Source organism: Salvelinus sp. IW2-2015, linkage group LG26, assembly GCF_002910315.2.
Source record: "Salvelinus sp. IW2-2015 linkage group LG26, ASM291031v2, whole genome shotgun sequence".
In the NCBI taxonomy this organism is placed as follows: domain Eukaryota; kingdom Metazoa; phylum Chordata; class Actinopteri; order Salmoniformes; family Salmonidae; genus Salvelinus; species Salvelinus sp. IW2-2015.
The window spans coordinates 3,102,090-3,128,865 of record NC_036866.1 but is presented as its reverse complement, the minus strand read 5'-3'; the positions used below and the strand labels follow the sequence as shown (position 1 = coordinate 3,128,865).

Below are 26,776 nucleotides of genomic sequence, written 5' to 3'. Positions count from 1 at the left end.
AGCCCATAGGCCAATATGTTTTGATAAGGTTAGTATCACACCTCATGTAGCCTAGCCCATAGGCCAATATGTTTTATAAGGTTAGTATCACACCTCATGTAGCCTAGCCCATAGGCCAATATGTTTTGATAAGGTTGTATCACAACTGAAGTGGCCAAATAACTTCTTAAAATGAAGCACATTAATCGCTTTACAACAGGTGTAGAACTAACGCAGGTTTCAAATTTTGGGGAAGTTCATTTTCACCATAAAAATGCACCTTTATTTTAAAAGCATTTCAATGCATAATAGCATCTCACTTTTGAATGGTGTTTCCTGCTAATAGAACATTTGCGCTTATAGGCCTACTGCCATGTGTGCATTGCTTCGCTTATAATGTGAAGAAGTAGCCTAATAGTTTATCAACATTTATTTAATTATTATATTCAGCCCAAGGGCACAACTGTAACGAAGTCCAATATCTAGAATGCCCACCTTATGTCCTGGGAAGAAGGAGTGGACCAAAACGCAGCATGGTACGTGTTCATGATGAATTTAATTAAATAAACTGAACACTGAATAACAAAAAACAACAAAGAGAGTGAACGAAACGAAYCAGTCCTGAAAGGTGCAACAACACAAAACAGGAAACAACTACCCACAAACCACAGGTGGGAAAAGGCTACCTAAGWATGGTTCTCAATCAGAGACAARGATAGACAYCTGCCTCTGATTGGGAACCATACCAGGCCAAACACATAGAAATAGAAAACATAGAAAAAACACATAGAATGCCCACCCCYACTCACGCCCTGACCAAACCAAAATAGAGACATAAAAAAGGAACTAAGGTCAGYGTGTGACAACAACAGCCACTGGCTGCAAAAGGCATGGATTTTTCTAGGGTGCATTATGGCCACACAAAGGGGATACCYCCAYGAAATTSTAGGCATTATCAAGTGCTTGTCAAWTTGRGAATGAGAGACTGATGAAGTGTGTACAGCCTGTGCAAAAACATAATACAATCATCATTAYYGTCTCATCATGCAGCCTTACGCTTCAAACACACTGACAGCGTCATTGCGCAAAATTACACACAGCATCATCTGGATATGCATGCAACAAAAGTTCCACAWTCCCCTTCTGCTACCATTTCTGTCAAGSCGTCTACGCATACAGTTTGACYCATCGTATGCACCACACCGAACGAACAGCAACTGCCTCTGCAACGCAATGCTGCAAGGCAAACCCAGCGTTTCATTGGAAATMAATGTAATTCTGGTGTACCAAAATGCAATGACACTGTTGGTGTGTTCGAAGCGTTAGAATCTATTAAACATCAAAACATAKAGCCCAATGTTTGTATCACAACTAAAGTTACATAAGTAAATCTAAATTAAGCATATAGAAATACCTGTCTCTTTGTTTTAGCCGCTCAACACAGAATAGCTGCATGGGAACACTCCCTCAAATKATTTGGAGAAAATATCCTTTCTATTTTATTCAGCTATGGTCAATTGTATTCTTCATACTATAAAATAATATAWAATAATGCCACAGAATTCTAAGCATATCTTGTCTGCTAAATGAACTAGTGTAGCCCACAYCCATATGGCATAGCCAMATCAGGGTCTAARGTAAGGACAACTCAGAGTATGCTATTCTGTTCTTCTGAAATAGACTACATTTTCTTCATATCATGCTTRTTTAGWCCTGTCTAAAATAAATAATGGATTTTTTGTGTTGTTGTAGGCTATATTACATGMATTTATTCAACTTTTTAAAATGTAGATGTTCTCAAGGTCTGCATCAGTGGCTTGAAGGCTATGTYTGGAAGCRAGGAGATGCTAAATGTGTTTATGTTAATTAACGGTCAAATACCGTGAGACTGGCAGTAATTTGCTTGACAATCACTGGCTGACGAAATGTCATGACCTCCACAGCCTTACTGAAGGACATCAGATTCAACCATCTTCAGGTCTCAGTCAAAATCAAGTCTGGCAGATTTGCCTTATTTTCGATAGGATGTAGATACTGTGCTTTAAGACTTTAAGACAGTACTGACTGGACACGTACAACCACCAGCATTCCACTTGTTTCTCAATTTCTCTTGCAGTGGCTGCTCACAAGTGAGAATTGACAACTGTACAAGGCTCACCTTTGACCTTGAGGGAGGTGGACTCGGTGAGCAGGCCGGCTTGGAACGTGACTCTGCTATCCTGGGGGCGGAGCATTTTGATGGTGAGGCTGTGGATGGTGCCCATGTTTTGGATCCTGGTGACGGAGGTGGCGTTAAGACGGTTGTCGTTCAGGAGCCACTGCACATTGGCGACCACATAGTTGAGCTCACAGGTGAACGTGGCGTTACTATCCTCCTCCACTTCCACGTGCTCCAGGTGKCTTATGATCTTTAGCCTTCGCACTGAAAAAAATATAAATAGCTCATATCCATGGTGTCAGGGTTGGTTTATATCTACTGTTCAACACAGTGTAGATTAAACACAGCATACAGTACTTTGTGGTAWATAAAGACAAAATCAAGCATGAAGCTGCAATTCATTTCCATGATTAAGCATCTGAACATTGAAGCTTTGTCTATAAAAACACTTGTATTCCTCTTTTATTCATCATCCTCACCCTCCACAGTGACCTTAGCCGTGCTCTTTGACCCTCCAGCCATGCAGCTGTACTGGCCGGTGTCGGTCTCCTTGAGACCCTGGATGGTCAGCTCTGCCTGGCTCTTCTCCGTCCTCATGCTGTACTTGCTGGACGTCTGCAGGGCGGTGCGGCCCCTGTACCAGCGTACCACCCTGGGGGAGGGGGCAAATTGACAGCTCAGTGTGACTGAGCTGTTCTCTTTAGCCTCCACGTCTGGCATGGGGTGGACCACCTTTAGAGGGCGCTCTGGGAAGATACAGAGATGAATAATGATATACTGTAATACTGTCCTGTACAAACCTCTAGCAATACAGTGATCTAGCCCAGAGCCTGGAGGGCCACTGTCAAAAGTAAGCAGGGGTTCGTTCCAACTTTCACTTAGTGATAATCAATGAACTACCTTACCCTTCACAGTGAGCTGTGCGGCAGAGCGGCTCTTCCCGGCGTTGAACTGCACGGGGCCTGTCATAGAGCTGTCTGTGCTGCTGAAGCAGAGGGTGTGCATGGTACCTTCCCGGTCTATGCTCACTCTAGGCCCCTCCATCAGGACCTCTCCATCCAGGGTCCACTTGGGAGGTCTCCCCACCCGCAGGCTGATCTCCACCTGGAACAGGGCCTCCCTGGGCTCTGTAACCTCCAGGGACCTCAGTCCCCGCACTATGCTGATAGCCTGCTCTGCACGCATAGGGAGCACACACACCCCATCAGTATCTTCACATCCAGAGAAACAGACTAAATGGCAGAGAGAAAGGGTACACTCCAGGAAGGGAGTGAGATAGATAGTTGGATTACTTCATTGTGGATACAGTATATTTGGTTGAAGGAGGGGTTTTGGTGATTCATCGATTGTAAGTAAGAGGGGGACACACACACTTTGTATGAAGATTTGCTTATAAACTGTTTATTAACGTTTAATATTAGGAATATAAGTAACACTGGAACTGTTAATAATAAGTCAGAACTAATCACAATGAGTGTGAGCATCTCACCCTCCACTAACAGCTGACAGGATGTCTTGTCATCACCAGCATCACAGGTGTAGGTGTCCTCATCAGATGAGGCCACGTCGTCGATGTGGAGCTGCCTGTAGATGTCATCGCTGACGATCTGGTGCTTCTGGCTGGGCTGGATCTCATTCCTGTTCTTGAACCACCTGACCTGGGCGTTGGCCCGTGACACTTGGCACTCCAGCAGGCCTTTGTGTTTGTACATAGCAATCTTCACTCTCAGAGGCTTCACTATCTGCACAGGCAGCTCTGTGGAGACAGCAGTAACATTGAACGATTGTTTAGTGAACATTAATCAGAGAAGGTCACTTAGGGCCAGATAGATGTTTTTGAGTCACTGAGGAGCATWGATATTGTTGAATCTCAAAATAGCTGTTTACCTTTTACTGTGAGAATTGCATAGGACGAGACCCTGTCTGCAGTGAACTTGATCTCCCCAGCATTTGCTGGCCTTACAGACTTGAAGSACATGGTGTGAGTTTGACCTATATTCAGATAGAAATACATGTTTAATCAGTAGAATCCTGACCTGTAGACACATGTCCATGACTCGTCTCAGTTGTGTCCCATGCTCACCCTCATGTCTGATCTTGACGTTGTCTCCGTGTTTGATCCTGGTGTTGTCTCTGTACCAGCGCCCGTCCACATTGTCATAGTTGACCTCGCATTGGAAGGTCACACTCTGCCTCTCAGTCACTTCCTCATCTTCCAATTCCTTCACGATCTGGATGTCTCTGGCTGGCAGACAACCACAGACAGACAGACAGACAGACAGACAGACAGACAGACAGACAGACAGACAGACAGACAGACAGACAGACAGACAGACAGACAGACAGACAGACCGACAGATCAGACAGGACAGACGACAGTACAGTGCCAGACATTACCTAGAGATCCAGTATGGGTTTGATCTAAATACGTACTGATTGTATCTGTGATCTGTACTGTGATTTATCTATAAATGTGTGTTGTTCTAGGCCAAGCCATTAGCCTGGATGTCAAGTTAGTGAGAAGATATCGAGCTAATGTAGACTTCCAAGCTATTACAGAATAATTAGACTGAAAGATGGTCATACAATTGTCCCTGTACTTTGCATTACTCCTTGTTGTGTCCTGTATAATGTTACCTTATGACAATGAGTTGACCTGAGGTTTGAATACAGCTTTGGGCACCATCAGTCTGGAAGGAGAACAGGCCAGTGTCTCCTAAGGTGACCCGGGTGAAGGTGAGAGTGTGTGTATTCCGATGGTAGTGATGCGACAGGTAGGCTTGGACTTGAGCTTGACCCCGTCCTTGGTCCACGTGCCATCTATGTAGGACAGGTTGAGGGTCACCTCGAAGGAGCAACCCTCGCTCTCACACACCTCCACATCCTCCAGACCCTTCACCACCAGTAGCTGGGTCTGGCTCTCTGCAGACAGACGGTCAGAAAGTAAAACACACACACTTTTCATATTTATATAACGGGTCATTGAATATTGAATAAATTAGAAGGAAACACAAAGGTGAAGACAAGTAACTGAATAGAATGTGTGCCATCGAGTAGAGGTCTTACTTGCAGCAGCTAGTTTTCTCCCAGACTATCTCCCATGGTCTGTCAGGAGGGATGGCCTGAGCCACTTCTGATTGGCTTTCCTTGTCCGTATCCTAGGTTGTCCCTAGGCTAAAACTATACAGTTTCATACATCTTTTAAAACATGCTAAAGTCAAGAACATTTTCATGTTGACTTGTAAATAACCTCTCCTCTCCTCATTCTCATTGACATGTGTTAAAAATGGAGGACCAATGTGGCAGAACCCGAGAGCAACACTTTTAATATGGTTATACTTGGATGTGGTGGTGGCTGCCTGTATAATGAAGTAATCTCTGACACCTCAATACTTGCCTGAGCTCAGCTTCACTAATATAGACTCAGCAGTCTGCATGTAAAGTATGTATGCTAGTAATGAGAAAGAGGATCCATTAACCTCACAATGGCTTAGATCACGAGTCAAACTCATTCTAAGGAGGGCTGAGTGTCTGCGGTTTTTCGCTCCTCCCTTGTACTTTATTGATGAATTAAGGTCATGGATTAGTAAGGAACTCCCTCACCTGGTTGTCTAGACTTAGAAGGACTCCCCTCACCTGGTTGTCTAGATCTTAGTAAGGAACTCCCCTCACCTGGTTGTCTAGATCTTAGTAAGGAACTCCTCTCACCTGGTTGTCTAGATCTTAGTAAGGAACTCCTCTCACCTGGTTGTCTAGGTCTTAGTAGGAACTCCCTCACCTGGTTGTCTAGGTCTTAGTAAGGAACTCCACTCACCTGTTGTCTAGATCTTAGTAAGGAACTCCTCTCACCTGGTTGTCTAGGTCTTAGTAAGGAACTCCCTCACCTGGTTGTCTAGATCTTAGTAAGGAACTCCCTCACCTGTTGTTCTAGGTCTTAGTAAGGAACTCCACTCACCTGGTTGTCTAGATCTTAGTAAGGAACTCCCTCACTGGTTGTCTAGGTCTTAGTAAGGAACTCCCCTCACCTGGTTGTCTAGGTCTTAGTAAGGAACTCCCTCACCTAGTGTGTCTAGGTCTAGTAAGGAACTCCACTCACCTGGTTTCTAGATCTTAGTAGGAACTCCTCTCACTGGTTGTCTAGATCTTAGTAAGGAACTCCCCTCACCTGGTGTCTAGATCTTAGTAAAGAACTCCCCTCACCTGGTTTGTTCTAGGTCTCGAGTAAAGGAACTCCCCTCACCTGGTTGTCTAGGTCTTAGTAAGGGAACTCCTCCTCTACCTGATGTCTAGGTTATTCAGTAAGGATCTCCCCTCACGCTGGTTGTCTAGGTCTTAGTAAGGAAACTCTCTCACCTGGTTTGATCTACGGTCTAGCAGTAAGGAACTCCCCTCACCTGGTTGCTAGGTCTTAGTAAGGAACTCCCCCTCACTGTTGTCTAGTCTTTTAAGTGAAGAACTCCCTCTACCTGTTGTCTAGGGTGCTTAGTAAGGAACTCCCCTCACCTGGTTGTCTAGGTCTCAGTAAGAAACTCCCCTCACCTYGTTGTCTAGGTCTTAGTAAGGAACTCCCCTCACCTGGTTGTCTAGGTCTTAATTGAAAGAAAAAAGGGGGAAAAAACAGCAGACGCAAGGCCCTCCATGGAATGAGTTTGARAATCAAGAGCTGTCAATCATAGAGCTAAGTGACACAACCCAATAGGAAAACCACAATAACATATAAATGAATGGAATCGAGGGGTTATTGAGGCTCCACCAACTACAGTGGCTTGCGAAGGAATTCACCCCCCTTGGCATTTTTCCCATTTTATAATGGGTTTCAGTCTGCGTTGTGTAGAGTAAAAACAGTCGTGTAGACGTAGAAAATAACAGGTATCAGTACCTCTCAACAGCATCTGCAACTTCTCCAATAGGACACAGTGATGCATAGACCTATACAAGTATTTGTGCACAAGCACATGCAATGCATGTGGCACCACAATTTACATCCACTTTACAGTGGCTTGCGAAAGTAGGCACCCCCATTTTTCATATTTTGTTGCCTTACAACCTGGAATTAAAATTGTATTTGGGGGTTGGTATCATTTGATTTACAAAATATTTTTTATTGTGAAACAAACAAGAAATACGACAAAAAAAAACTGAAAACTTGAGCGTGCATAACTATTCAACCCCCCAAAGTCAATACTTTGTAGAGCCAGCTTTTGCAGCAATTACAGCTGCCAGTCTCTTGGGGTATGTCTTTATAAGCTTGGCACATCTAGCCACTGGGATTTTTGCCCATTCTTCAAAGCAAAACTGCTCCACCTCCTTAAAGTTGGATGGGTTCCGCTGGTGTACAGCAATCTTTAAGTCATACCACAGATTCTCAATTGGATTGAGGTCTGGGCTTTGACTAGGCCATTCCAAGACATGTAAATGTTTCCCCTTAAACCACTCAAGTGTTGCTTTAGCAGTATGCTTAGGATCATTGTCATGCTGGAAGGTGAACCTCCGTCCCAGTCTCAAATCTCTGGAAGACTGAAACAGGTTTCCCTCAAGAATGTCCATGTATTTAGCGCCATCCATCATTCCCTCAATTCTGACCAGTTTCCCAGTCCCTGCCGATGAAAAACATCCCCACAGCATAATGCTGCCACCACCATGATGGTGTTCTCTGGGTGATGAGAGGTGTTGGGTTTGCGCCAGACATAGCATTTTCCTTGATGGCCAAAAAGATAGATTTTAGTCTCATCTGACCAGAGAACCTTCTACCATATGTTTGGGGAGTCTCCCACATGCCTTTTGATGAACACCAAACGTGTTAGGTTATTATTTTCTTTAAGCAATGGCTTTTCTGACCACGCCTCCGTAAAGCCCAGCTCTGTGGAGTGTCCGGCTTAAAGTGGTTCTATGGACAGTTACTCCAATCTCTGCTGTGGAGCTTTGCAGCTCCTTCAGGGTTATCTTTGGRCTCTATGTTCACTCTGATTAATGCCCTCCTTGCCTGGTCCGTGAGTTTTGGTGGAAGGCCCTCTCTTGGCAGGTTTATTGTGGTGCCATATTCTTTCAGTTTTTTAATCATGGATTTAATGGTGCTCCATGGGATGTTCAAAGTTAGGTATATTTTTTTATAACCCAACTTTATCCCTGACCTCTTTGGAGAGCTCCTTGGTCTTTATGGTGTTCCTTGCTTGGTGGTGCACCTTGCWTAGTCGTGTTGCTGACTCTGGGGCCTTTCAGAACAGGTGTATATATACTGAGATCATGTGACACTTAGATTGCACACAGGTGGACTTTATTTAACTAATTATGTGACTTCTGAAGGTAATTGGTTGCACCAGATCTTATTTAGGGGCTTCATAGCAAAGGGGGTGAATACATATACACGCACCACTTAAAAAGTATATATTTTTTWGAATTTTTTTAAACAAACAATTTTTTTATTTCACTTCACCAATTTGGACTATTTTGTGTATGTCTATTACATGAAATCCAAATAAAAATCCATTTAAATTACAGGTTGTAATGCATKAAAAAAACACCAAGGGGATGAATACTTTTGCAAGGCACTGTAATGGGGTAATAAGGCAGTAAGTAATTCCAGTGGGGGTGGGCCACCTTCCATCTAAGGCAGAACACCACCCCATCAAATGCCCTGCCACGTCATATGGTGCTGTATGCTTAATACAGAAATACAGACACATTCTTAATCTCAGACAGCACTGTCTTACAGACCATATGTAACGTCAACAAATCCCAATTAGGTTATCAACAAAAGAAGGTCAGCCAAAGTCACTTCACATAATTTAGGTATCCAAACAGCTGTGAAGAGAGTATCTGATTAAGCCTCATGCATCTCCCACCCGGGACTGTCTTTTTCCATAGGAGGTGAGACTAATGTAAAAATCTAAACAACTAGACCAAATGGGCAACTGRCTGGCGTTATTCAGTCTACTGTACWAAATGCTGGACGACKTACTAACAATCTGTCACTGCAGGAACAGAGAGCAGAACAGCCAATAGATTACAATGTTAAACAGATTTTAAATTGTACACACAAKAAATTATGTGAACACCTGTAACGTCACAATTCTCAGAACTATGAGCATTAAGTTCTCCAATCATTAACAATGTCTTGATGGAAATAGGTAAGTGGCAGAAAAAAATAAACATTGCATTGATCACTTGTAATGCAATGACATGTTAAAAATATTCAAGTCACAAAGATAACTATAACACCTGCTGTGGTGTACCCACCTTAAACCTGGTTAGCTGTATTCTGGGAAAATGTATTTCTTCTCACGTCCTCTCAGTATCCGAACTGAAATACCACTTTCAGTGGGACAAAAAAGCAGACAAATGCTTCCAAAAAATGTCAGTCCGTCATGAAAGGTATATCCGACTCTTGTCTTCTTTTTCCCCAAATCCCTCAAGATCAACAACAAACGTTTGGCAGGGAGAGAGAATGCCCAGGTTGGAGGGCTAGCCTATCTGTCGATCCCCCCYGAGCAGACAGTCAGCCAGCAGACCTCTCTCTTTTTTTCTGCTTTGGTAAAGCCTAATGCTGAACAGCTGACATATCTCTCCTCTCACACTGTCCTCCAAAATAGACCCGTGTCATTATACACACCACGATAGCCTTGGCTTTACTGCTGTGATGCAACTTCTTTCCAGCATCACTAGTGTGGTTCAAATATGGTACACATGCTGGATGGTTTTCCCGTTTGTGCTTATGTCATATTGGATGGAAGCTCTCCTCTGACCAACAAATACATTGGATTTTGTACCTGTTTCTTGCAATTCTTTCGGGGGCACAGGAAGCAGAGACCCAGGGAGAGCTGGCTTTGGCATGGTAAAGGCAAATGGGTATGCCTCTAATATAATACAAGTCAAATGATCTGCACTCATCAAAAGAAAATCCCTCTTTCCTAAGTCTTCAGCCTAAATGACATGGATCGCCATTCTAATTTGACCCACCCCTCACACCAAACCCCTTTCCTGTCGGTATCTCCGGCTCCATATCTGATGTGGTTCACTTCCATGACTGATGTGGTTCACTACATGACTGATGTGGTTCACTACATGACTGATGTGGTTCATTCGCACTCTGTGTTTGCATTGCTGACCCATATCTGTCATTCTTCCCAGAAGCACAGGTTAGAGGGATCAAGCCTGGAAGACCCATGGGAAGTTGCCACGGAAGCCACAGTTGAAAGGTCACGAGAGATTAAATTATATTAAGCTCCAATTTCAATGGGCTATCACTCGTTAGCTCAATTTTCCTCCTGCATAACTGGTCTCCATTCTCCTATGAGGTGTGTATTGTTGTCACTGAGAACACTGCCATTGGAGTGTCTATGGCCTAGTCATTGAGAGGATAAATCTGTAAATATTGTATCCCCCAGTAACACCACGTTAGGTAAAAACTTCCCAGTGACCTCTGAATAGCAGGATGGAAGGCTCAGGATGATACAGGGTGCTAAACATAAAATGCTTAAAATATAACAGTGGAACCAAGCATCGCAAATATACCATCTACTTAGATGACAAAGAGCTGGATGAGTCCCGCCCACACTTCTCCATCACACACCTAACTCCTCCCACTACTCCCACCCCTACCCGGTATGGCAAACATGTCCGAATAACATTGTAAGTTTGACAATCCATGTGGTGTTTATCTGTGGGGTTCCCTAGTCCAGAAYTCTGGACAAAGCAAGCCCTATCTCTTTAGTATTGTTTTCTCCCTCACGTTGATGGACAGTGCCATGTGTCCCAGAACCCCTCCCAGTCCAGTGAAACTCTACCGACAGGATAATCTCCAAGTCATCCAGGCGTTGTAGGAAAACAGCCCCCAACTTGACCTGTCTGCATCAGAGAATACTCTGATATATCACTCTCAGATCTTTCTATGTTACAACAGTGTTATGACCATATTATGACAGGTTATTTATTTTATTTATTTACTTTACCTTTATTTAACTAGGCAAGTCAGTTAAGAACAAATTCTTATTTTCAATGACGGCCTAAGAACAGTGTGTTAACTGCCTTGTTCAGGGGCAGAACGACAGACAAATGTCATTCTGACAAATTATGTCACCTGATATGACCATATTATGACAGGTTATGACAAGTTACATCAGCTGTTATGACATGTTATGACATGGTTATAACAAGGTATGTCAGCTGTTATGACATATTATGACATGGTTATGACCTTGTCATGAAGTGTTATGACACTGCGTGTCAAGTAAAGTGTTATCCATTTTTCTGATAAAACAATGAAACAATATTCTGGGAGATATTGATCTCTTTCTGTGGAGTGGTAGAGAAAAAGGCTACCCTGTCCCTTTAAAGAGTGATCCATTGAAGCGGGATCTAGTTCCTGGCTAACAGCTGATGAGCTGATTGACACTGGAGCAACTGATTGTAAAGAGGTGTATTAATAAATATTGTGTGTATTGTGTGGATAGGCCTACACAAAACAACAGGTTGATACATTTCAGCTAAGCTGATCTCCCCCTCTGTTCCTATGATATGTCGAACCAAAATGTCACACAACGGTTAGCTTTTATTGTCAATTGTCAGCTTTTTGGGTAAGTAAGAATAATCAAAGCGATCTACAGTAGACGTAATTGCTTTTTATTTAAGATCATTTAATTTGATGGTTTTCCTTCAGTAAATACAAACATTTGCTTTTATTAGGAATACAGAGACAGAGAATACAATATAATTGAATAACCTTAATTTTCAGATACTAAGATCTCAAGGATATAGTTTAATGGAAATTAAAAATGTATTATGAAACTTGACTTAAAAGGGACATTTAAAAAAAAATCAACTTCATATTCATCATCATCGGTGTGCATCGTGATTTTAACCAATTAGGAGAAGTCATTGCCTACTAACTGTCTACTAATTGGTTGACAATCTTTTTTTAGGACAAAACATAGAAACGCGCCATTTTCACATATGTTGATGGGGTGGTGCTGGAGATAATGATGAAGTTGAATTTTTTTTAAATGTCCCTTTAATTTACTGATTTGTTCCCATTCCAACAACACATCTGAGACTTGATAATCAGTTTGTGTTATTGACAGGAGAGATGATCAGAGGGGCAGAGTTTTTAATACCATCATTAAAACAGGGGCTAAAGTATGGATAGAGTTTCTCAGTGAAGGTGCAGCCAGTGAAAGAGTAGATATGAGACCTGGCCTCTACATCGTAGAAGGCGACTTGACCCTCCTCATAATCCACAAACACCCCCACCTTCTGGGGKTTCTCTTTCAGGGATAGCAAGACACGGGGGTCACCAAGAGCCTTGTACTCGTTTCCATTCCTCAGCCACACAGCCCAGTATCCATTCTTAGGGCTCAGTGTGATCGGACCCTTCCTGTTGATGGACTCACTGGCCACTCCTAAATCCCACTCAATCTTCCCCTTGACCGTCACCTCATAATAAAATCTCCCTGACGAGAAGCCATCCTTTCCTAGGACATTAACAACTCTTTCAAACCTCTCTGGGTTGTCAGGGAAATTTCTTTGTGTGTCTCCATGTCTCACTTGTTTCCCATCTTCAGAGAGGATAAGTTCAGGATGTGCTGTATCAGGATCCAAAGTTATATTCACTTCATACTGCTGCATCCTCTTCATCCGCTTCAGTTTGACTTCAGGTAGCTTCTCCATCTCTTTATTCAGTGTTTCGTCCAGCTGAAACACAGCTCTCATCAAGGTCCCAACACACAGATCACTGTGAACACTGATCTCAGACCAGTCCTGGGTGTGTGGAGGGGTGCACAGGGATGGGAAGCTCTGGAGGAGGTGGAGGTGGTCCTCAGTGTGTAAGAGCTGCTCCAGGTCTGTGCTTCTCCCCTTTAGCTCAGTGATTTCCTGCTCCAGCTCTTCAATGAGCCATTTAGCCCGCCTCTCTGTTGCTTTCTGCTTCTCCTCAATCACCTCAATGAGCTCAGCCTGGCTTCTCTCAATGGAGCGCACCAGATCAGTGAAGACCTGRACACTGTCTGATATCTCTCTCCTTGCGTCTTTCTTGCTGAGCTCTACTGAGTGTTTGATCTCCTGAACCTTCTGCAGTCGTTCCTGGATCATCTGCTGAACATCTGCCTCAGTTTTCCCCAGTTTAACCTTCCTCTCTCCACACTCTTCCTCTAGAGGAACAGTATTATGAGCCTTGTGGTCTGTCTCAGTGCAGAATTGACAAACACACGTCTGGTCAGTCCTACAGAACAGTTCCAGAGGTCTCTCGTGCTTCTTACACATCCTGTCTTCCAGGTTCTCAACAGGGTCAATCAAKTTGTGTTTCCTTAACGCCGGGACTCTCTGATGAGGCTCCAGGTGAGTCTCACAGTAAGAGGCTAGGCACACTAAGCAGGATTTCAGAGCCTTTAACTTCCTCCCAGTGCAGACTTCACAGGATACTTCTCCCGGTATGGCAGGGGACTCATTTTTAACTATGGTCTTTATTTTTAAATTCTCTACAACTTCTCTCAATGTTGTGTTGATATGAAGCTCAGGTCTCCTGTTGAATTTCTCGTTACACATTGGACACTGGCAGAGGCCAGCGCTATCCCAATACCTGCTGATACAGTCCTTGCAGAAGTTGTGTCCACATGAAGTGGTGACTGGCTCAGTGAAGACATCCAAACAGATAGAGCACAGTAACTGATCTTCAGACAGGAGACTGCTGGGGGTGGCCATATCTAGACAGAGACCAAAGGTGAAACTATGAAACATTTAATGCGTTCAGTCAAGTCTTGATAGTTAAAACMTTCAAGTTATGAGACAAATACAAGTTTAACCAATCTAAAAACATYGTTTTAGCAGTTTTACAATTGTGATGGATTTCCTATCATCGGATTGTTCTTGATCACAAATATTATCAGCTTTAATTTAGTCAATTTCACATAAATACAGTAGTAGTAGTACCCTTCAGACAATTGATAGTAATACACAGAATAACCTTACAATTACATATAGAAAGTATGCCTCGTATCAAACAAGGAAATGATCATAACTGAATGAACCGAAATAGGGCTGAGATTACATTTGTCTTTCTCAGGGGCCAGTTTTTCAAAATGTTTCARCTGGATCAGAATGATCCGGATTCTGTAATCCTCTCTTTTGCTATGCAGGATCAGATCAATGTGGTTGTTTTTGAGACATTTTTTCAGAAAATAATCGGACAGGATCATTCTGATCCAGATCCCACAATATCAAGATTACAGTATCCAGATTGTCAGTGCTTTGAACAGGCCTACACCTTGCCATCTACTGGACAGGTTGTGGTACTACTTCTACACTGTCATAGGGAAACAGAGATGAGTAAATTACATGAATAAAGGTTCCTAGATTCATAATATAGCCTGCATATCACTTATAAGCAATTAGATGCATTTTTTTGACGCTTCTCAATATAACAACTGACTACATACTTATACTGCGGTCAATTTAACATAATGGACCTTCGGTTTTTAATTGTAAGAACGTTTTTTTAAACCATCTCACCTTAGTTACAATGACACGTCTTGGTTGTTGTGCCTTCCACCTGTCTAAATCCACCTGTCTAAATCCACRCTGAATCCACCCTTCCAGTGGGACCAAGATAATCCTGATTTTCAGCATCAAAATTATCCTTATCACTACCTTTGAGTTTTGAAATGACATTTAATCCTGATTAAAGGGCAGATTGGATTACCAAAGCCGAATCCCTATCCAGAGGTCTCTTTTTTTTTCATATTTTGGAAAAACCCAATTCTAACATTTAGTCCTATCCGATTGCCGAAATCCGATCAGATAACTTTTGAAAAACTGGACCCATTTCACTCTCTACTTACCCGATGCTTTGTTTTCTGAATGTTCTTTCTGTTCTTAGATTATCCCACCGGGTTCTATAGTGACGTTTCAGAGAAGCTAGGGCTCTCAGTTACAAAGCTTAATGCTCAACTTTAGTTTCACTTACAGCAAGTTATATCACTAACCTTGTCCCTGCCCATCAATGCAATGCAGTTTGTCTACTTTCTGTTTTCTGGTAGAAACAAAGATATGTACGCCCTTAACTGGTTTGGTCCTTTTTTGTTGTTAGCACACTGTTTCTTGCTCATAGAATGTTTAATCTGCCTAATGTGCTGTTTTGTTGTATGATTACACAGAACTTAAGTTTGCCACTGTAGTTTTCTCACCAGAGCTCAATGCAGACATGTCTTAAAATCTATTTGCTACTCTTAGAAACTGGAGACACATTTCACTTCTCTGGACTCCAGAGCAAGCAGAATCATACAGCCTACCTGTARGCAGTGGAGGGTGGAACAGCCTGGTCTCATAGACTAGACATAACATAATAAACTCAAATCCGGGACACTCAAATTAGTATAATATGTTACATTTGGCATGGTTACATAAGACAGTTCCGGACCATATTCACACCAGGTGTTACAGGTGTTACAGGTGTTACAAATTGGTAAAGGGCCCAATTAGGACCCGTGTTTTAGCCCACAAGGGTTTTCCCATTTGTGACCAAGTTGGTATGCCCAATTGATTCCCATAGACAGTACATGACCATATTCAAACCAAATATAGCCCATTTGGTTGTAGCCCACATGGGTTTGCCTGTTTGTGACCCAAATGATAAACCCGATTTGGTCCCAATCATTATTTCTGAAAGAAACAACACCAGTTTGCCCACGAAATAATTATTCAGGTCATTACGGGACTTACACTATAACCCACATGGGTTTGTCCATGTCTGGCCCAAAATTAACCCCACTGGGTACCAGCTAAGATATCCATTTAGAGCCCTTGCCCAGTTGAAACCCATGAAGTCCATATATAATCCAGGTGGGGCCAACCTCGACATGTTGGCTGGATTTGACAATTACCACATTAGAGGAAAGCATTGCGACAGCTGGTCAAAGCAAAACAGTACTCTAAACTCTCTGCCATTACCCACTCATTCAAGTGTTTTTCTTATTTGTACTATTTTCTACAATGTAGAATAATAGTGAAGACATCAAAACCTTTTATTTGGGGAAAAAAATACAAAACCAAAAAAAAAACCCCCAATATGAACTCATGTAGTAACCAAAAAAACTGTTAAACAATTATGCCTGCTCGTTTAAATTAACTTTACAAGGCACACCTGTTAAATTGAAATGGGCATTCCAGAGACTACCTCATGAAGCTCGGCGATTGAGAGAATGCCAGAGAGTGTGCGGCAAAGCTTTGTCATCAAGGCAAAGGGTGGGCTTAAACTTTGAAAATCTCAAATATAAAATATATTTGTTTTAACATTTTTTTGGGTCACTACATTATTCCAGATGTGTATTTCATACGTTTTGATTACTTCAATATTATTCCACGATTCGTAGAAAATAGTACAAAATAAAAAAAAGCCCTTGAATGAGTGGTTGCAGAGTTTACATCACTTTTGCATTTGGTACGATACTTACACTTAAACCGTTCAAAAGTTTGGGGGTCACAGCGGATTAGGCCCATTAATCTCGAGCAACCCATCACTCCATATATATTACCAATGGCACATGTGTTAGCTTAATTCCAAGTTATTCATTTTAAAAGGCAATTGAATCATTAGAAAACCCCTTTTTGCCAATTATGTTAGCCCACAGCTGAAAACTGTTGTTCTGATTAAAGAAGCAATAAAATTGTCCTCCAAATTATTTACTTTAATTCATCCAATTGGTTATGATATATGGTACCACTGGGTTAAAACATTATTTGATGCTATACATCCTCAGACCGACTATTCCATTCATAACGCAACGTAAATATCATATTAAAGGGATGATGTATACTATCCTACCAAATTGGCCCTTGAGGCCAGGTTTGTTAATCATGGAGACTGCATTCACAGTAATGCTTGCATATGTCATCTAAAATCAGAAATTACCTTAAAATGGCGCTTAGCCAACAAAAGCTCGTTTGGATAAATCCATGGGCCATATCTTTTAGTGCCCATGCCTTCCCTACCTTTTGCCAATGCATTGATGAACATATACATTTTATTATGTAGACTTCTACGAAAGTGTTGAAAACATAGAAATTTAAATATGTTAGGAACTTTATGAAGTGGTTAATTAGAAGTTTAAATATGTAGACTCTATGAAGTGTTGAAACATAGAATTAAGTATGTTAGAACGGACAAATCATATTAGCAGTAGAGATTGATTTGTTGTTGTTCCTCCAAAATTTTTAAGGCCACATTCTTTTCCAGGCATTGACATATTTCTTGCTCACCACAATTACAGATTATTTGGTAATCAAATGTATTTACAAAACCATTTTTTACATACAAGCAGATGTTACAAAACAAAGTGCTTATACAGAAACAAAGCACTAAAACCCTAAAGAGCCAAGCAATGCAGATGTAGAAGATCATAGGGCCTAGGAAAAAACTCCTTTAGAAGGCAGAAACTAGGAAAGAAACCTAGAGAGGAAACCAGGCTATGAGGATGGCCAGTTCCTCTTCTGGCTTGTGCCTGGGTTCGAGATTATAACCAGAACATGGCCATTAAGGCCAGTCGTTCTTTCCAGATGTTCAAAGTTTCATAGATGACGAGCAGGGGTCATATTTAAAATCTGAACAGTTCGAGAGACATGAGAACATTATTGCAGGAGAGAGAGAGAGAGTTTGAACGGAGAAGAGAGGAGAAGATCGCAGAGAGAGAGAGGAAGAGAGAGAAGAAGAGAGAGGGGGGGGGGGTATAGAGGGTTTGAGAGAGAGTGACAGTTAGAGGAAATCAAGTGAAGAAACCTACAATGAGAGAGAGGAGAGAGAGAGAGAGGAGAGAGACAGAAGAGAGAGAGCAGAGAGGGGTATAGAGGCGTTTGAGAGATAGTGAGAGACAGAGAAGTTGAGACGAGAGGGGGTATAGAGGCTTTCAGAGAGAGTGACAGGCGTTTTAGAGAGATGGAAAACATGTGTTTGATGTAATTTGATACCATTCCACTAAATTTCGCTCCAGCCAATTACCAAGAGCCCGTCACTCCCAAATAAGGTGCCAACACCACCTGTGTTTGCATGTATTCTAGAAACAGATCATTATTCAATGCATCACGGCTTCCTGAAGTAACTTCACTTTGCGGGGGATAATTATTGATGCGTTGCAAAGAAGTTAATATATAGCGGATAATAAGGGGAACCAATGCAATGTGAGGATGTGTTGAGTGAAGTTAGAACTTGACAAACAGCTGAAACAACTTCACCCTAAGCCTCTGAGTCCTCATTTGGTAACCCACTCTGTTGTCTCACATTTCCTTTGCGTCCAGACTCTCCTCACTCACCTGACAGCAGTCTTAGCAGGAATTATTGGACCCATAAATCTACTCTCAAAATGTCGCTGCCTAGTTTTAGGGTTGTCAGTCTCAGTGGAATCTGAGGGACAATTTGGAAATGACACTGGCGGGGTGGGCTGGGTGCCTGCAGTCCAAAATAGGAGGGTTGTTGTCTAACTTTTTATGGGGTGGGAGGGTTTTGGGGAGGGTGTTCTGTGGGTTTATTGGGTATAAGGGGAGCGTTAGTGCATTTTTTTTCCAGGGTACATTTGCCAAAATTTGCAAGGTTTACTATATAATTTCTTCCATATAACCAAATGTCCTTGTCTGCTTGTATGCGCATCACCTATTTTCAAGGTGTTTTTTTGCACTACCGCTTTTCTGCGTGCCTTACTATACAGTCAACTGCCCTCTATCCACATAGTGACAATAGTGGCTAGGTGGATAACATCTGCCATAGGTTAACTAGCAATCATATCACACATTAAAATCATTAAAATCTGCATTCGCATATATTCTTATAAACTCCACAAGAAATGGAGGAATAGCTGATGGGCAGCAGAGAGGCCAGGTGCCAGCGGAGAGGCCAAAGGTGCGGCGGGAGACGGCCAGGTTGCGGCGGGAGCAGGCCAGAGATGCCCGGCGCGGAGAGGCCAGGTGGTGGAGAGGCAGGTCGGTGGAGAGGCAGTGCGCGCGGAGGCCAGGTGCGGTGGAGAGGCCAGGTGCAGCGGAGAGGTCAGGTGCGTCATTGCACATGAAAGAAGATTTAGGACACGCAGCACAAAACCTCCCCTATTGATCTTGTTTAGGCCATACAAATATAATTGATTATATTTATTATATAACCCTATAACACATTTCTCAAATATTAAATAAAAAATAAATAAATAGCGATTAATTTAATTCACATGAACTTGAATTTTTAAACAATTATTTTTGACGAATTGAATGATGCTGTAGTTGGGGTTCGGTTAAATCGCGTTGAATCGAATCACGGGAACCAAAATAATAATTTGTGAATCACTAACAGTAAAAGGGAAAAGTTTAGCCGTAGCCTTCCTTTCGAATTGTGTCACTGCAAAACTCATTTTGTAGAAACTTTAAATTGATTTTGACATGAATAAATGTATGGGACATTGCAACTCAATAGATGCTAGTACTCAGCCTGAAGTAAACAGATCAAATGAAATACAATCAAAATGTAATTTTATTTGTCACATGTGCAGAATAGAACAGGTGTAAACTATACTGTGAAATGCTTACTTACGAGCCCTTTCCCAACAATGTAGAGTTAAAAAGTAAGAAAAATGAGTTAAATCAAAAAGGAAATAGTAACACAATAAAATAACAATAACGAGGCTTTATACAAGGAGTACTGGTAGAGCGTCAATGTGCGGAGGTACGAGGTAGTTTAGGTAATTGAGGTAATACGTACATGTAGATAAGGGTAAAAGTAAAATCAATCAGAATAGATAATAAACAGAGTGTGGAAGTGTGTCTGTGTGAGTGAGTGTGTGGTGTCAATATGCATGAGTGTGTTTTGTGTGTGTGAGCATATGTAGTGTGTGTGTATGTGAGTGTGTATGTGTGTATTGGAGTGTCGGTGTAGTATGAGTGAGTGTATGGGTTGAGTCCAGTGAGAGTGCATAGAGTCAGTGAAAAAAAAGGGGGTCAATGCAAATAGTACAGGTAGATATTTGATTATAAGACTGTTCAGCAGTCTAATGACTTGGGGGTAGCAGCTGTTCAGCAGTCTAAGACTTGGGGTAGAAGCTGTTCAGCAGTCTAATGACTTGGTGGGTAGCAGCTGTTCAGCAGTCTAATGACTTGGGGGTAGAAGCTGTTCAGCAGTCTAATGACTTGGGGGTAGAAGCTGTCAGCAAGTCTAATGACTTGGGGGGTAGAAGCTTTCAGCATTCTAATGACTTGGGGGTAGAAAGCTGTTTCAGCAGTCTAATTGACTTGGTGGGTAGAAGCTGTTCAGCACTAATGAACTTGGGGGGTAGAAGCTGTTTCAAGCAGTCTAATGACTTTTGGGGCGTAGAAGCTGTTGCAGGCAGTCTAATGACTTGGTGGGTAGCAGCTGTTCCAGACAGTTCCTATGACTTGGGGGTAGAAGCTGTTCCAGCAGTCTAATGACTGGGGGGTAGAAGCTGTTTCAGCAGTCTAATGACTTGGGGGTATAGAAGCTGTTCAGCAGTTCTAATGACTTGGGGGGTAGAAGCTGTTCAGCAGTCTAATGACTTGGGTGTAGAGCGTTGTTCAGCAGTCTAATGACTGGTGGTAGAAGCTGTTCAGCAGTCAAATGACTTGGGGGTAGAAGCTGTTCAGCAGTCTAATGACTGGGGGGTAGAAAGCTGTTTCAGCAGTCTAATCGACTTGGTGGGTAGAAAGCTGTTCAGCAGTCTAATGACTTGGGGGGTAGCAAGCTGTTCAGCAGTCTAATGACTTGGGGGTAGAGCGTTGTTCAGCAGTCTAATGAACTTGGAGTGGTAGCAAGCTGTTCAGCAGTCTAATGACTTGGGGGTAGAAGCTGTTCAGCAGTCTAATGACTTGGGGGTAGAAAGTATGTTCAGCCAGTCTAATGACTTGGGGGTAGAAGCTGTTCAGCAGTCTAATGACTTGGTGGTAGAAGGTGTCAGCAGTCTAGGCTTGGGTAGAAGCTTTCAGCAGTCTAATGACTTGGGGGTAGAAGCTTGTTCAGCAGTCTAATGACTTGGGGGTAGCAGCTGTTCAGCAGTCCTAAGAACTTGGGTAGAAGCTGTTCAGCAGTCTAATGACTTTGGGGGGTAGAAGCTGTTCAGCAGTCTAAGCTTGGGGTAGAAGCTGTTCAGCAGTCTATGACTTGGGGGTAGAAGCTGTTCAGCAGTCTAATGACTTGGGGTTAGAAGCTGTTCAGCAGTCTAATGATTGGGGTAGAAAGCTGTTCAGCAGTCTAATGACTTGGGGGTAGAAGCTGTTAGCAGTCTATGCTTGGGGGTAGAAGCTGTTCAGCAGTCTAATGACTTGGGGTAGAGCTAGTTGCAGCGTAAATGACTTGGGGTGGAAGCCTGTTCAGAGTCTATGACTTGTGGGTAGAAGCTGTTCAGCAGTCTAATGACTTTGGGTAGAACTGTTCAGCAGTCTAATGACTTGGGGTAGAAGCTGTTCAGCAGTCTAATGACTTGGGGGTAGAAGCTGTTCAGCAGTCTAATGACTTGGGGGTAGAAGCTGTTTTCAGGCAGTCTAATGACTTGGGGGTAGAAGCTGTTCAGCAGTCTATGACTTGGGGGTAGAGCTGTTCAGCAGTCTAATGACTTGGGGTAGAAGCTGTTCAGCAGTCTAATGATTGGGGGTAGAAGCTGTTCAGCAGTCTTATGACTTGGGGGTAGAAGCTGTTCAGCAGTCTATGACTTGGGGGTAGAAGCTGTTCAGCAGTCTAATGACTTGGGGGTAGAGCTGTTCAGCAGTCTATGACTTGGGGGTAGAAGCTGTTCAGACAGTCTAATGACTTGGGGGTAGAAGCTGTTCAGCAGTCTATATGATTGGTGGGGTAGAAGCTGTTCAGCAGTCTAATGACTTGGGTGAGCTGTTCAGACAGTCTAAGACTTGGGGGGTAGAAGCTGTTCAGCAGTCTAATGACTTGGGGGTAGAAGCTGTTCAGCAGTCTAATGACTTGGGGGGTAGAAGCTGTTCAGCAGTCTAATGACTTGGGGTAGAAGCTGTTCAGCAGTCTAATGACTTGGGGTAGAAGCTGTTCAGCAGTCTAATGACTTGGGGTAGAAGCTGTTCAGCAGTCTAATGACTTGGGGGTAGAAGCTGTTCAGCAGTCTAATGACTTGGGGGGTAGAAGCTGTTCAGCAGTCTAATGACTTGGGGGGTAGAAGCTGTTCAGCAGTTAATGACTTGGGGGTAGAAGCTGTTCAGCAGTCTAATGACTTGGGGGTGAGAAGCTGTTCAGCAGTCTAATGACTTGGGGTAGAAGCTGTTCAGCAGTCTAATGACTTGGGGGTAGAAGCTGTTTCAGAGTCTAATGACTTGGGGTAGAGCTGTTCAGCAGTCTAATGACTTGGGGGTAGAAGCTGTTCAGCAGTCTAATGAGCTTGGGGGTGGAAGCTGTTCAGCAGTCTAATGACTTGGGAGGTAGAAGCTGTTTCAGCAGTCTAATGACTTGGGGGTAGAAGCTGTTCAGCAGTCTAATGGACACTTGGGTAGAGCTGTTCAGCAGTCTAATGACTTGGGGGTAGAAGCTGTTTCAGCAAGTCTAATGACTTGGGGTAGAAAGCTGTTCAGCATCTAATGACTTGGGGGTAGAAGCTGTTCAGCAGTCTAATGGCTTGGGGTAGAAGCTGTTCAGCAGTCTAATGACTTGGGGGTAAAAGCTGTTCAGCATTCTAATGACTTGGGGTAGTAAGCTGTTAGCAGTCCTAATGACTTGGGGGTAGAAGCTGTTCAGCAGTTATGACTTTGGGGTAGAAGACTGTTCAGCAGTCTAATGACTTGGGGGTAGAAGCTGTTCAGCAGTCTAATGACTTGGGGGTAGAAGCTGTTCAGCAGTCTAATGATTGGGTAGGAGCTGTTAGCAGTCTAATGACTTGGGGGTAGAAGCTGTTCAGCAGTCTAATGCTTGGGGGTAGAAGCTGTTCAGCAGTCTAATGACTTGGGGTAGAAGCCATGTTCAGCAGTCCTAATGACTTGGGGGTAGAAGCTGTCAGCAGTCTAAATGACTTGGGGGTAGAAGCTGTTCAGCAAGTCTGTAATGACTTGGGGGTAGAAGCTGTTCAGCAGTCTAATGACTTGGGGTAGTAAAGCTGTTCAGGAGTCTGAATGAGCTTGGGGGTAGAAGCTGTTCAGCGTCTAATGACTTGGGGTAGAAGCTGTTCAGCAGTCCTAATGACTTGGGGGTAGAAGATGTTCAGCAGTCTAATGACTTGGGGTAGGAAGCTGTTCAGCAGTCTATGATTGGGGTAAGAAGCTGTTCAGCAGTCTATGACTTGGGGGTAGAAGCTGTTCAGCAGTCTTATGACTTGGGGTAGAAGCTGTTCAGCAGTTATGACTTGGGGTAGAAGCTGTTCAGCAGTCTATGACTTGGGGGTAGAAGCTGTTCAGCAGTCTAATGACTTGGGGGTAGAAGCTGTTCAGGACATGTCCTTATGACTTGGGTAGCAGAGAGAACAGTCTATGACTTGGGTGGCTGGAGTCGTTGACAGTTTTTCTTTTCCTCTCTGACACTGCCTGGTATAAATGTCCTGGATGGCAGGAAGCTTGGCCCCAGTGATGTACTGGGCCGTACGCACTACCCTCTGTAGTGCTTGCGGTTGATGCGCAAGTAGTTGCCATACCAAGCGGTGATGCAGCCAGTCAAGATACTCTCAATGGTGCAGCTATAGAACTTTTTGAGGATCTAAGGGCTCATGCCAAATCTTTTCAGTCTACTGAGGAGGAAATWCTTCTAAAGGTTAAATATAATGTATAGCCTATCYGATCGATAAAATCCACCWTGCAATTAAACGTTMARTGRAAAGTAGGGCTACCTGGCAGAATGATATCATGATGATATGGATCAATGGCGTGCACATTTGTTTTGCATGTTTCATGTTTTAAGTTTTTAATGTCACGTGCACAAGTACAGTGAAATACCTTTCTTGCCAAACTCTAAACCCAACAATGCAGTAATCAATATCAATGTAGTACTAAAAATAACAAGGTAGAACAAAAACACACAAGATATAAAAATAAGAAATAAGAAGAAAACTATGAAGTAAGTCAGCATTCTATATACAGGGTCAGTTTCAGTACCATATTAACAATGTGCAGGGATACTGGATCGATAGAGGTAGATATGTAGAGGGGTAAGGTGACTATATACAGGGTCAGTTTCAGTACAATATTAACAATGTGCAGGGATACTGGAGTGATAGAGGTAGATGTGTATAGGGGTAAGGTGACTAGGCATCAGGATATATGACAAACAGAGTAGCAGGAGCGTATATGATCATTGTATGTGAGTGGGTGTGCGTGTAGAGTCAGTATAAATGTATTTGYATATTATGTGTGTTGATGGAATTGATGGAGTGAGTATTTGTATGTGTGTTGGAGTGTCAGTGTGTGTAGTGTGTAGGGGCCATGTGAGTGTGAATAGAGACAAAAATAAGAATAAATACAAGGGTCAACTCAGATAGTCTGTGTAGCTATTTTGTTAGCTATTTGGTTAGCTATTTAGCAGTCTTATGTCATGGCCATAGAAGCTGTTCAGGAGCCTGTTGGTGTCAGACTTGTTGCTCTGGTACAGCTTGCTGTGCGGAAGCAGAGAGAACAGTCTATGGCTTGGGTGGTGGAGTCTTTAACGATTTTCGTGATTTACTGMGCTGCCCACCTCACCCTCTGTWGCGCCATGRGATCGATGGCGGTGCTATTGCCATACCAAGCAGTGATGTAGCCAGTGGTACAGCTGTATAACTTTTTGAGGATTTGAGGGCCCATGCCAAACCTTTTCTACCTCCTAAAGGGGAAGAGGAACTGTTGGGCCTTCTTCACGACTGTGCGCTTGTGTGTAGACCATTTTAACTGCAGACCCATCGATGTGGATGTTGTGAGGTTGTGGTGCCAGGTCACTGACCTCCTCCCTGTAGGCTGTCTCATCGTCGCTGGTGATCAGGCATACCACCATCTTATCATAAGCAAACTTGATGATGATGTTGGAGTTGTGAGTGGCCACACAGTGGTGAACTGTTGTGGTGAACAGAGTTGGTGAACAGAGTACAGGAAGGGACTAAGCACACACCCSTGTGGGGCTCCCGTGTTGAGGGTCCACATATCAGAGGGGATGTTGCCTACCCTCAACACCTAGGCTCGGCCTGTCAGGAAGTCCAGGATCCAGTTGCAGAGGAAGGTGTTCAGTCCCAGAGTTCTTAGCTTGGTGACAAGCTTMGAGGGTACAATAGTGTTGAACACTGAGCTGTAGTTAATGAACAGCATTCTTACATAGGTATTCTTCTTGTCCAAGTGGGTGAGGGCAGTGTGGAGTGCAATTGAGATTGCGTCGTCTATGGATCTGMTGGGGCAGTATGCAAATTGGAGTGGGTCAAGGGTGACTGGTATAATAGAGTTGATGTGTGCCATATCCAGACTTCCAAAGCACTTCATGATTACAGATGTGAGTGCTACAGGGCTGTAGTCATTGTGGCATGAAGCATTAGAGTTATTGGGAACAGGAATGATGGTGGTCAGCTTGAGACATGTGGGGATTACAGACTGGGACAAGGAGAGGTTGAAAAATGACAGTGAATATGCCAACTAGCTGTTCAGCACATGTTCTGAGAACGAGCCCTGGAATACCATCTAGGCCAGGTGTTGACCTGATTAAAGACTTAACTCACGTTGGCCTCAGAGAGCGGCCCTCACACCCGGCACAATGTTGTTATTGTCAAAGTGTGCATAAAATGCTAAGAGTTCGCCTGGTAGAGAGGCATCGTTGGGCAGATCACGGCTCGACCTTCCTTTGTCATCTATAATGGACTGTAGCCCCTGCCACATGCGGCGCGCATCAGAGCCTCTGTAATATTATTCCACCTTATTCCTATATTGTCCTTTTGCTCGTTTGATGACTCTACAGAGGTCGTAGTGGGACTTCTTGTACTTGTTCCTGTTTTCAGATGTAGCCTCAGGGTTGTCTGTGATAGCCCTGTGTGCCGTAGCCCTATCCTTTAGTTTAGAGCCAACCTCTGTGTTAATCCAGGGCTTATGATTGGGGACAACGTCGCTGATGCATTTCCTAATGAAACCGGTGACGGAGGTGGTTAGCTCGTRGACGTTATCGGCTGAGTCCCGAAACATAATCAAATCAGCGCTAGCAAAGCAGTCGTGTAGCATAGTCTCTGATTCTAGTGACCATTTCATCACCAGAAGTCACGGGTACTTCCTGTTTGAGCTTCTGTGTGTAAACAGGAAGCAGGAGTATGGTCATGATCTGATTTGCCAAATGGTGGACGAGGGAGGGCCTTGTATGCCTTCTTTTGGGTAGAGTAACAGAGTAACAACTTTGTTGTAAGAAATTAAAGCGGATACATTTTGAGAAAATAAAGTAAAAATAAACTACAAATGAATCACAATAGCAAAGCTGGGTCGGAGCTTACAAAACAGTACCCATCCAGCATGGCTCCATCTTGTGCAGTACAGAAACCTGGCAGAAACACTGCTAGCCTAACACAAATGTACTGTGACTAAAACTCMGCTGGGACATGCTTTCAATGGTGCTCTCCAACACCTGTCACCAATATAGTGGATTAGAGGGGTTGGACTTAGAGGGGTTGGACTGACTTGGACTCAAACCCTGGTCCCATCGTTCCAAAACCTTTATACTGTCACAAAACTCGCTAT

General features: G+C 43.2%; 2 protein-coding genes across 2 annotated transcripts in view; both read right to left on the bottom strand.

Annotated features, from left to right (window-relative positions):
- Nucleotides 1–7,062, bottom strand: part of LOC111952667 (obscurin-like) — a 50,160-nt gene extending 43,098 nt beyond the window's left edge. The window contains 9 exon segments of the mRNA XM_070435356.1: nt 2,138–2,401; nt 2,617–2,883; nt 3,043–3,312; nt 3,627–3,893; nt 4,025–4,129; nt 4,221–4,378; nt 4,775–4,889; nt 4,892–5,059; nt 7,017–7,062. Coding sequence (XP_070291457.1) covers nt 2,138–2,401; nt 2,617–2,883; nt 3,043–3,312; nt 3,627–3,893; nt 4,025–4,129; nt 4,221–4,378; nt 4,775–4,889; nt 4,892–5,059; nt 7,017–7,062 — 1,660 coding nt within the window.
- Nucleotides 7,063–12,112: 5,050 nt separating this feature from the next.
- On the bottom strand, nt 12,113–15,066 carry LOC111952148 (E3 ubiquitin-protein ligase TRIM39-like). Its single transcript, XM_023970676.3, has 2 exons — nt 14,965–15,066; nt 12,113–13,830 (listed from the first exon to the last, which is right to left on the bottom strand). Exon 2 carries the CDS (start codon nt 13,826–13,828, stop codon nt 12,194–12,196), a length of 1,635 nt encoding a protein of 544 aa, XP_023826444.1. The 5' UTR covers nt 13,829–13,830; nt 14,965–15,066; the 3' UTR covers nt 12,113–12,193.
- Between the last annotated feature and the right edge of the window lie 11,710 nt (nt 15,067–26,776).